We start from the raw sequence: 12834 nt of genomic DNA, 5'->3' as shown, positions 1-12834 counted from the left end.
ATTAGCAACGTCATATGGCCCCTTTAACTGATTATTTTCCTCTAAATGAAAAGTTTAGTTTTGGTTTCTGATGACAGTCGAACAGTTTTCTAATGATTCAGGATGTTGTGCAATCATAACTCGTGTGTGCTTGTGTAACATCTTCACTGCAGGCTGTCCTGTATTGTATGAAGGTGTGTAGTCTTTTCTTACTAATTGCAGCTTGAACAGCAGCCAGACAGTGTTTTGTATCTCAGCGAGCGTCTCATCTTTATATCACAGGCTAACCTGCTTGACCTGTGAGTCCATCTAAACCAGCCTGAACCTGAAGTCTTTATCTCCACCTCTTCCTCACTTCCACACTGTATCTCAGTCTGTGTACAGTCTTCAGCGAGAGACAAGAGCCCTGCAGAAAGTGACCGATTAAGACTAGAGCAAGAGAAAGCAAGAGATAGAGAGTCGCTCGGAGCGCAAGAACAGACATGCCGACCCGTTTAATGAAGAGAGAGAAGCACCTTCACAAAAACCAAGAAAAAAAGCCATAACTATAGGAAATCAAATAACAATTGCAAGATATAAAATCTGAATTATGAGGGAAAAAAGTCAGAATTGAAAGATATAATGTTGCAATTATGAAAAAAGTCAGAATTCTGAGATTTAAACTCAGAATTACAAGAAAAAGTCTGAATTGCAACATATAATGTCAGAAATACAACATAAAGCCATATAAACTAATAATCATGATGAAAAACTAAGAATTATGAGTAAAAGTCAGAATTGCGAGGAATGATTCAGAATTACGGGAATGTCACAATTCGAGAAAAAATGCAATTCGAGAAAAAAGTCAAAATGGCCAGATTTAAACTCGTGAAAGATTTATGAGACTTTAAAAATGATGAAAAAAATCTGAATTGCAAGATGCAAACTTAGAATTTTGAGGGGTGAAGAAAAAGGAGTATAACTTGCAATTGTTAAGATAAAAAAATTTGTAACTCGGTGGTGGAAACAAGCATCCATAAAAAATCTCCAGTCTCTTTAGTTTTTATTCTTCTTTTGTATGTTGCTCTGGCTAAAGCATCTGCTACAGTAAATGCACCAACATGAACATATGAACATGCACAGTTTAATAAGCACTCAGTAATTCACACTGATTGCAACACATTATATATGAGAGCCGAATCATATATTATAGCTCATATAAAATCATTATTATACACAAATCTCAATTTAGTGCCTGTAAAATGTTTTATGAGTTTGCTCATTGCTCACTGCTCCATCCCTCTTCCTCTGTGTGTTTATATTTAATCTACATAGACATTTCACACAGTCTGTTTCATATTAACAGTAAAATATGCACACTAGCAGATCAGTGTTTCTGCAGAAACAGAAATACAATCGGAAGGAAAACAAATAAAAGAACTGAAACTCCTTCCGATTGAAATATTACAAACTGTTTACTCTGAGTATTAAACCGGAATACAAGGAAGTATTTTAACATCCACATGACTAAATTAAGGCCGGACTCTTGAGTCTGTGCAGAAGTTGAGAGGTCAAAGGTCAGAGGTGAGTGTACCTGGAGCTGCCGATGGCTCTTCTGCTGACAGCGGCACCACACATGTTGACAGGAGGAGGACGAGGAATCTCCTGCGGACAATCAACAACAAACACTTAAACAATCAGAAAACACCAGCACACTGCATACTGCATAGTGTAAGGCTGCATGATTTGGAGGGAAAATGGAATTGTGGGAAACTGAATCAAAACAATTTGAAAAATGCAACTGGTCTGGGGTGCGTTTTCCAAAACCATAGTTGTTAACCTGTTAGCAACTTGGTAGGTAGGCAATGGGAAATTGCATTGCAACCAACAAAGTTGATAACTTAGTTTGTTTTGGGAAACGCACCCCAGATTGTGGCAGATTGATTAATGACTGACTGTAGTATATACTGCAAATCTCATGCTGTTTATTAATCGCAAGCATATATATGCAGCATACTGTTTTAAACATTTCAAACTGATTCAACTATGTTGCATTTAATTTATCAGGTTAATTCGTTTTTGCAAATTGAACCCAATTTTTTTGCTACTGTAGGTATGTCTTAAACGATATTTTACTCTGGAATCAGAAAAATCAACGTTTTCCTTCAAACGAATCCTGATCCCATTTTCCAGTTATTTTCTTGGTTTCATCTCTTAGTTTTGATCATTTTCTCATTGAAACACATCTATTGTAAATTGTAAAAAAGTTTTAGATATTTGTACCGCTTTATAAAACACCTTTCCGCAACACTGCACCTCGTTTTGCACATATTAAGCTTAATTGCTTTTTGAAGGCTAGTTTTGACTGAATTCCTGCCAAAACACAAACCGCTGTCAGATGTCTACATGCTTTTCAAGCGAAAATCCCCACAATCTGATCCCCATCGCCGTGACCTTCAGACCGAACTGAAAGTGAGCGCTCATGTACAGTAAAGCCATGCATGATGATGCTTGGATTGATTTGGAAAGCATCAGACGTGTTTAAGACATTCCTGGTGTACGTGAATCCCTCAGGCCTTAATTCCTGCTGGAAGCCTGTTCTCACGTGACTCGGGATCCCAGCATGTGCTCCTCAGATGTACACAATCAAACAGAAAACTACTCCAGGTCATGCAGTTTATAAGAGAAGCTCCTATAAAAAGTCCTTAATTACAGTAAAACCATGGTAAAACCTCACAGAGACATCACACAGCATTGCACTATGACAGAGTAAGTGTTTCTCAAACTCATGCACTTCTGCTGTTGAATGTGTGTGAGAAAGCCCAGTTTGGGAGGGCGAGACAGTATCATTCACATGGGAAATGAAACCCAAACGAAGTGTTTTAGGACTGTGACGGAGAGGGCTAATGGAGGTCCGTCTGGTGCCGTTATAAACTGTGATTATCCTGTCGACGAGAGAAGCTGAACACAGACATGCTGTGGGTCACAGACAGTGGAGTAAGGAGTTGACAGTATTTGTATGGCTGAAATGCAAAGAACAAGATCGCTGGGTCACAAACAATTTGATGTACAACAGTCCAGAACAGTATACACGCTCAACTCTAGGTGGCGCTAAAGAGCACGTTTGATAAACATATCACACAGTCTATACTGAAACCAGAGGTTAAGTCTGTCAAATTAACTAACAACCCGTTTCACAATTACATTATGCTGCTTGAATAGTGCTATATTTCTTTAAAGTCAGTCTAATAATTGTTAAATATATGCAAAATGCTTGGCTTCAATTTTGGAGGAACTTTATGTGACTTAAACATGCATAGGCTATATCTAACAAACATAAACATTTTATTTTTTAAGATTAAGTTCAATGTTTTGAATGTGAGGATCATGAAAGGAATACAAATATTAATGATCTTCCAAATAATCATATCTTTGTAAAGCAATGCTAATTTAGCTCAACTTAGCAGTGTTGTATTACTACAGTTGAGAATATTCTATATATATATATATATATATATATATATATATATATATATATATATATATATATATATTTTTTTTTTTTTTTTCAGTTTCGTTTTATTTTGTTAGTTTTAGTAATTATATAGTGTTTATGTTTTTATAATTTTTTTATTCAGTTTTAGTTATTTTAGTACAGTTCATACATCAATTAAATGAAGATGTGAAATGTTATTTTTCAATTAATTTATTTATAATTATAGTTTTTTTTTATTGTTGTTATTATTATTGTATTAACCCTACAAAAGACTATTTAGACTAGTTGAAGCTAGTTTGTCCTTCAAGACTTCATGTCAGTTACCTAAAAAGAGATTTGACTAATTTGAATCCAAAAACTAAGCCTGATTAACCCTTGACTAGCTGCTAGCTGGTTAGAATAGATGTTAAGACACACTCTTAACATGCAACTAGCTGCAAGAAACATCATCTATGCATCTTCATCCAGGACTGACAGAGAAGAATGTGGAGGAGTCAGATAAACCATCATTCATCCAGACACAGTGTGGAGATACTTCCTTCATAACTCTTAAACCAGCCCCAGGGAAGTCTATCTAGTCATCATATTTGACAAACACTAACCCCAAGAGATTTCATCCTCCACCTAATATGCTAACACCAACAAAACCTTCAAGATACATCCCTAAACAAAACTTCAACCACAATCAAAAGCACAGCTGATAAAGACAATTGCTTTAAACAAACATAATGGCTCTTTTATGCATGTTAACTTCTGGGCTTGTTATGTATCTCATTTGTGAACATCTGCTAGATGTTCTCAGGTCCATGAAGCACCTTCAAGGAAAACACACGATTTCAATCAACGTTACCTGCTGTTTTGTATTGGTCAGCTTGATCGTTTGGTCAAACCTGTTTGTTTTCCCACAGTTCTCTCTCTGAGAGGATGCCACCTGCATCTTTTCGAGAGGACGACGTGACATTCCACGGCTCAAGAACAGAACAACAAAAACACAAACAAAACACGGCGGAGGAGGCCGAATCTAAACAAGAGTTTGTCTGTGTGGTTAAAACAGCAACTGTGTGTTGCTCTGATGATCCGCAGGACGTCATATTCCTCAACATCTGACAGAGAAAAAATGCTTTTCATAACTCTGAACATGATGAGAAATGCTAGATTTATCCATCCACAAATGTTCAAACCCTATTAAACAGGATGTGGCCATATTATAGGTAAATCCTGACATTTGCACGGTCACTGGATGACATGTGGCGACTGTGGAGGACAAAACTAGTTTTGAAGCAACCTAAGCGTGTTTAAATGACTATTAGCAGTGTTGAGGGTAATGCATTACAAGTAACATAGGCTACGTATACAGATTACTTTTTCAAGTAACTAGTACAGTAATGCATTGCTTTTTACATTTACAAGATACTCAGAGTTACTTTTTCAAATATGTAGTACCATTTATTTGTTGACTGACCGCTCTCATGTTGCAATGTTGAGAGAAATCAGGAGTAAATTCATAGACGTTGTGTGAACATGATGTTTATAATTGCGTTTCATGCTTTTTTTCATGCTACAAATCCTGTCATACGTGCACAAACGGACAGTCACCACTTAAAAGCTATTACTAAATATTGCAGAAACATAATTTTCTGTAAAGTATACAAATACACTTGAATTGAATTGCTTTTTATTGCTGAAGAATGCTGAACTTTTTTCTGCATCCTGTTCTTCATGCGATCCCGAACGGCAGCACGGCTGAAAGGGTTGTTTGAGCTGCGCCCTCTACAGGCTACAGACGTGAATTTACATTTCCTTACGCCTGGGGTTTATAAATTTCACTTGTGAAAGTGCTTTTCACATTTGCCAAAAATATAACTTTTTTTATATTAAAACAAACAAGGATGCCAAGCCCAGATTAAAAAAGTAACGCACAAGTTATACGCAAATACATTCCATAAAAAGTACCCATGCAACATAATAATTTACTTTTGTATTACTTTTTTATATTGTAATGAGTTACTTTTAAAATTAACATTCCCCCACACAGGCTACTAGTGTTACAAATATAGCACCTGAACGTGACTCCCGAATATAAACAGCAGATTCGATATATAAAACTAGATTCGGAAAGTTGCATCTACTTTTGTCGGTCATGAAAACTTTTGACCAATGAATTTCCAGATTTGACAGATTACACTGGGTTGACGCTTATGAAAGTCATTGTCAGTTGTCAAATGTAGCTCAACACCCCTACACTTTTTGGCTGCTAGTGCTACAGATATTTCATCTGACCATGTGACCCCAAATACAAATTGTACAATTCATTCAATATATAAAACTAGATTCAGAAAGTTGCATCCACTTTTGTAGGTCAATAAACCTTTTGCCAGTCAAGAAACATTCTCTGCAGTTAGGAAACCAATATTGCCTGACCCTTACTCACCTATAAGTATTTAATATTAGCTTTTTGACCATAAATGTCTACAGCAGTGGGAGATAATTGACATTACAGCAGCCTAAAGCAACTACTTTTCACTTTTCACTAGGACTTGACCCCTGATTGTTCATCTATCTTCAATTCTAGCAACACAAACTGCTTTACGGCTTCACAAAACAGCATGGAAGTCACTCAAAAACATCTCAACCAATCATCTTATAGGGGTGGGGCTTATGTAGATCTCTCTGATTTGCAGCGCTTACTAAATTTATGCCCGTATGGGTCCGTGCCAGAGCTAAAGCCGTGTTCTCAGCATACTGAGCAGATGCTCACGTAGCCGTGATTGTTCGCTCACTGATCGGCTGCCAATATCTGATCCTGTTGGCGTTGGTTTCTCACACCTGCAGCCAGAGCGGGACTTCATTACTAAAGCGCTGTTCTGTTGGTAACCCAGGGTTAGATTTAGATCTGGACCTTCTAAAAAGACCTGTGTATTGGAAGCTAAGCTTCTTCCCTAGCGAGACTGACTCTTTCAACAACTTAATTTCTCTGGTGAACGGCACAGTTATACAGATTCACCAGCAACAGTCCAGTCTGGAAAGTGGAAATTCATGCTGGTTTAGCTCCAGCCTTTTCTGACAAGATGAGGAGCAATACGCACACTAAACAACTGTAAAAACCCAATAAAACTGTCTCTACAAACATGGACCAAGAACAAGCTAAGAGCTCAAGTATCTATGAACACCTCTGGAGAGTAAAGTGCAATGTTCCTGGTAAGTAAACAAACAATCTCTAGCTATGTAATGGAAAACTTGGGCAAAATCACAAATAAAGACATTTCAATGGTCATTATTGCTAAATAAATCCCATCAGCATGATATAAGACCCTTCTGATCACCTTGCTGGGTTTATTTTGCAATAATGACAGCATAACTCTTCTACGATGATATGGTCAATGCTAGCAGATTCTTCTGTATGCTATAATCTCTCCTCTGTTTTGATCAGGTTCCAGTGTCGGATGCACAAAAACACTGAATTAATTAATTAAGCATGCATCAACGCTCATCTAACAAATGCAAACATGCATGTATTAGTTACTGTGGCAATGTGGTCAATCAAATCAAATTGATCAATCAAACTGATTATACTGGGTTCAAGCTCATGAGAGTAATTTTTAGTTGTCCAATTTGGCCACACTTTTTGACAAAAGAATTGGCTCCAATTAAATACTCAATGCTCAACTAACAAATGCAATCATGCATGAACAAATATTATTTATTCTGACTAATCAGACCATTTACATTGGGTTCAAGCTTATGAAAGTGTCTTTTAACTATTTAATCAGGTCAAGGTTCCCATGCATTTTGACCAGAGAATTGGTTCCAGGATGGAGGATGTGCAATGACACTCAACGCTCATCTAATAAATGCAATAAATAAGTGAGTGTTGCAATGTCAAGAATATTACTTAATATGACCAAATCCAACCAATTGCATTGGGTTCAAACTTATGAAGTCATTTTTAGGTGTCAATTCAAATCAACGTTCATACAATTTTTGATCAATTAATTGGTTCCAGGTTGGAGGATGTGCAATGGCTCTGAACACTCAACTAACAAATGCAATAAATAAGTGACTGTTGCAATGTCAAGAATATTATTTAATATGACCGAGTCCCTCCAATTACATTGGGTTCAAGATTAAATCAGGTTTCCACACTTTTTACCCAATGAATCTCCAAGAGTTTTCTGTGATTAGACATGAACAGACACAAACGATTAAACTTAATAGTATACAAAATGTCTCCAAAAATTACAACATCTGTCATCAATTAAATGTTTTTGAGATTTATATTACTTTCCATCAGTTTAAACAAAGTTGTCTTCATATTTCCATATTTTCCATTAGAAGATCAAGCCTGTCATGATGAAACATCTCTTGAAAGCCAAAGTTTACCCCAAAATGATCATTCTGTCATCATTCCCACCCTTTACTTCTTCTACAGAACATAAAACATGACATTTTGAAGAACAGTGGGATCCAAAACACTGAGACATTCTTCAAAGTATCTTCTTTTTCAACAGATGAAAGAAAGAAATTACTCCAGATTTAGATGGAGTAGTGAGGATTTTGAAAGAAAAAAGGGCAAGTCAGTGATGACAGAACATTGATTTTTGTATAAAAATGCTGCACTTTTTTCAGTCAGAAGCCCCTAAACAACATTTACCAAGAAGTAACATGCTATCTAACATCAGCGTTTTGAGATAAACCGAGGAAGCGAGATCACAGTCAGGTGCGTATGTGTGGATTTGCTGGGATTTGACTGAGTCAGGAACGGCTGTCCAGATGTTAAAGGTCAATGCTCATCTCCATGAGGAATGTTACTGCTGTTGTGTGTCAGTTCAGGGACGGAAACTAACAGCACAGTAAAACCACTCTTATTTCAATACCACTTCAGCCAAATCAACACTTTATCAAACCAGTTACAGTTCATACATGCATACAGTAAATCACAAAGCCTTCTCATCTGGTGCACATTTGGTCTTAAAGCAGGAGGAGTTTAACTTCGGATCAACATATGGAAAATACAGCAGATTCAAAATCCCAATTGATTTGTGATCATTATGAAGTCTGTATAATGTCAGAAGTCAATCTGGTGTTGGAGTTACAGACTGAGATTGCAGTGAAAACTACATTTAATAAGTTTGCACGAGACTCCAGCAATTATTTAGGAATGCATGTCTACTGTGCACGAGTTAAAACACTTCTGTAGTTTATATGATTAATGCACGCTATTAAATGCATCGCGGTATGATCAGATCTGCTAGTTATTTTTATCATCAATATGTGTCACTAATTATCGTGTTCTCTCCTATTCTATTCTATTTATAAATATATGTATTTATTATGCTATTAATAACCTGAATGAAGCTTTGCACAGCGTTGTCTCCGAAGCCCCGGAGATTGAAAGTTACTCACGTTGTCGTTGTGGGAGAAACCTGTCCACTCCTTGTCCGTTGGGCTCCTAAATGCATTTGTATGCATTTGTCCAAGCAGCAGTTTTCAAAGCGAAAACAGAATTCCACACCACTGGCTCACGAGACCAGATCCAGCCTGATCAGCAGCGTCCGCATCTCCGCGAGCACGCGCATGCATGGAGAAGTTCACGGATCAGACCTCAGACATCGAGCGCGCTGCTGGAGACACGGGGCGATGACGGGACACGGCGGGTTTATTGAGAGAGCAGGTCAGGAGGACAGTATTAAAACGGACTGAGAGAGAAAGAGAGGGAGAGAGAGAGAGAGTGAGAGACAGAGAGTGGCTCCGGGCTCTGAGCTCCGCATGTGTCTGGACTTGCTCGGTTCGGCGCATCTCCAGCGCTCGGTGTTGGGTTTCACTCGTTACTGCCGTGACATCATCCATCCGATCCGTCCGTTCATTTACATCCAGAAGACTCCGGAGCAGACTTTGCTTTTGGCCAAATTCAGAATAGCCAAGAAGAATAAATTTGCAATCAAAATAATTAGGCGACAGTCAAGCGCTAAAGATTTTAAACATCCAAATAAATAAATTGTTATGTAAAAACATGTTTATATTATTTACAGTTAAAGCATATTGAGTAAAAATTGTAATATAGAGACATGACTGTGCGAATGAAGACGAATTATATTTTATTTAGGAAATCGTTTTTAGTAGGCTACAGCTTTTTTAATACGAAGACAGATACGTGATTGTTATGGATAAAGGGATTATTTATTAATTAATAATTATTATTTTAATATTTTAATTAGTTTTTAATAGTTCATTATTTAATTAATAAGCACTTTAATTAGACAAATGTTCCCACGAATAATAATAGTAATAATTCGATTTAATATTTCATAGTGGCCAATAAATCATGTATAACAACAACAACAACAACAACAACAGTAAAATCATATTTATATATTTTTCAGTACAGCATTTTAAATATGTGGACACTTGCAAATAAAGTCAATTTTAAAATGAAATAAAATGAAAAAAAAGTGATTATAAACTAAATTATTATTATTACTGCACAGAACAAATTATTCTTTAAAGGCCACAATGAAATACCCTAATATGCTAATCATAACCATAAAACAACATTTGTTCACCATCCGATCGATTCCTCATGGATAAAGTCCTGCTCTATGTTGTTTTCTCATTGAATAACCCGTTTGAGAATCATTCACACTTACAATGATTTGGAGTAAAATGGTATCTTGACATTAATCCAATTCCAACTGGAAACCGGGGTCTTGACCATCAGTTGCTAAAGTGTCATTCTCAATCCTCAAGAGCTCATTCACTCCGACATTTGACCTTCTGTTTGACCTCACTGTAACCTCAAACTTTACCAGATTTAGTCTGAACACAAAAATAGCTCCATCCTCTTAGAAACCCAATAAGAACAGCTACACCTTCACACACATCCACTGATTCACAGCATGATTAAAACTGGAACAAAGAGCTGTTCACACCCGCTGTGTTCATGCATTCAAAAACAGCTACAAAGATACAAGAAGACTATTTTAAGATGCATTTCTAAATGTTATACTAATTTCACCTTGACAAAGCAATAGACAGTATTAGTTACTGTCAAAAGTAACTGTGTTACTAATAACGCCTTACTGCCCAACACTGGACAAACTCAAATGATTCGCGAACCCGCTCCAAACTCCCGAACTGACTCAATGATTCGCGAACCGGCTACGAACTCCCAAACTGATTCAAATGATCCGCGAAGCCACTCCGAACTCCAAAACTGACTCAAATGATTCGCGAACCCACTACGAACTACCAAACTGACTCAAATGATTCGCGAACCCACTACGAACTCCCAAACTGACTCAAATGATTCGCGGTCCCCAAACTGACTCAAATGATTCGCGAACCCACTACGAACTCCCAAACTGACTCAAATGATTCGCGATCCCCAAACTGACTCAAATGATTCGCGATCCCCAAACTTACTCAAATGATTCATGCTCCGAACTCCCGAACTGACTCAAATGATTCGCGAACCGGCAACGAACTCCCAAACTGATTCAAATGATCTGCGAAGCCTCTCCGAACTCCAAAACTGACTCAAATGATTCGCGAACCCGCTCCGAACTCCCGAACTGACTCAAATGATTTGCGAACCCGCTCCGAACTCCCGAACTGACTCAAATGATTCGCGATCCACTAGTAATCCACACCACTCCAGTCCACCAGTTTATACCTGGAGAAGCAAAAGCATCATGTTTCTAAGAAACAAATCAATAATTAAGATGTTTTGTAATGTTAAAGGGTTAGTCAAAGATTAAAGTACCACAATGCATACTGACTCTTTCTCCAGTGAAAAAGTGTTCTGGTCTGAATCTGGAGAAAAATCTGCACAGATCTTTTGGAAGAGATTTTGATGTGAGATATGACAAGAGATGCACGTTTTCACTGGAGGTAGAGTAATCATGGATTATGGACTAGTTTAGATGGAGTTTAAGTGAGAAACTTCTAAAATGGAGAATGAAGCTGAAAGCAATGCTTTAAATAAAGCCACAATGATGGATTTGTTCCTTGCAAACATGCAGCTTTTGTCTTCTCCAGATGTTAACTGATGGACTGGAGTGATGTGGATTACTTGTAGATCACTGTGATGTTTTTTATCAGCACTTTGGACTCTCATTCTGACGGCACCCATTCACTACTGAGGATTCATTGGTGAGCAAGTGATGCAATGCTACTTTTCTCCAAACCTGATGAAGAAATTTCAGTTTTGGATGAACTGTTCTTTAAGATACCGTTAAGATACTGAAACTGTTTAAAACTCCCAAAGGTGGTTAGTTAGTCTTCTAGCCTTGGTAATCTGGTTGTGACGTCTGATTTATGGTTTTTGTGAGACCAGCTAAAACACTTAAGCTTGATTTAAGATGTTAACAAAGAATTAAAACAAAATCCCAATATATTACACCTACAGCTTGTTAATTTGGCTATAACAATATAAATGTTAACAATGCTAATGTGCAGTGACTGTTGCTTTGCAACCAGTTCCAATGAATCTGTCTTTTAATATTTTTAAATGGCACATTATCTGGCTCATGATCATATGCTATAAACTAACATGCAGAGCACTGGCATAAACACCACATGTGGAGCTCCATTAAAGCCAAACACTGGTGGTCCTCAACAAACCTCATGGGAGCCGATAAGAGATCGAATGAGCTGGAATTCTGTTTTGTTAATATCACGGTTAAATCGTGTGCTAAATATGTGTGTGTTTTGTGCTTAAAGATGTGAGCAGTTTTCACTCACAGGAAAGCACTGCTACAGCTTTTAACATTGCCAACAAACATTAATGTGCGCAAACAAGAGTTTAGTTCTTCTTTAAAGGGTTAAATCACCCAAACAGGAACATTCTAGTACAACTTTCTCTTTTCTGCAGAGCGCAAAAGAAGATATTTTCTGAAATATTCCAGAATAAATTCTAATTTGTGCTTCAACAGAAGAAGAAAAAATCACACAGGAGTGACATGATGATGACAGAATGATGATTTTTGGATGATTTATACTTTTAAATTAAGGACTCAATTGATTACAAGCAAATATTATGCTAAATGCTACAACAGCAATGCAACTGCAATAGACTGCTAGCCCACATGGTTTCGAAGTCTGTGTTTTTTGGTTGTTTTGCTGATGTTTTACTAATCAATGTACATAAACACATCATGGTCTACAGTATGCTTCCAAAGATACTTCATGAAACTCACCTGCAAAGCTCCCTGAAAAACGATGTGCAAGTGCACCTAAAGCTGCTTTAAACGCAAAGGACGCTCAGACAAATGTTGATTCAATTTACTTAACAGAAGTTAATTGATAAAGAAAATCTATTTATGACATTATTTTTGACAACATCCTTGTTTTCCAGCATTTTTACACAAGTGCCTACAACTTTT

General features: G+C 37.1%; 1 protein-coding gene across 1 annotated transcript in view; it reads right to left on the bottom strand.

The window, feature by feature from the left end:
• LOC128011791 (collagen alpha-1(XXIV) chain-like) overlaps positions 1-9234 on the bottom strand; it is a 91663-nt gene extending 82429 nt beyond the window's left edge. The window contains exons 1-2 of the mRNA XM_052594513.1: positions 8858-9234; positions 1553-1623 (exon numbers count right to left, since the gene is read on the bottom strand). Coding sequence (XP_052450473.1) covers positions 1553-1623; positions 8858-8913 — 127 coding nt within the window. The 5' untranslated portion in view covers positions 8914-9234. The remainder of the gene's footprint in view (positions 1-1552; positions 1624-8857) is intronic.
• Positions 9235-12834: the final 3600 nt, after the last annotated feature.

This window comes from Carassius gibelio, chromosome B23 (genome assembly GCF_023724105.1).
Source record: "Carassius gibelio isolate Cgi1373 ecotype wild population from Czech Republic chromosome B23, carGib1.2-hapl.c, whole genome shotgun sequence".
In the NCBI taxonomy this organism is placed as follows: Eukaryota; Metazoa; Chordata; class Actinopteri; order Cypriniformes; family Cyprinidae; genus Carassius; species Carassius gibelio.
This window is presented reverse-complemented; position numbering and strand designations above follow the sequence as displayed.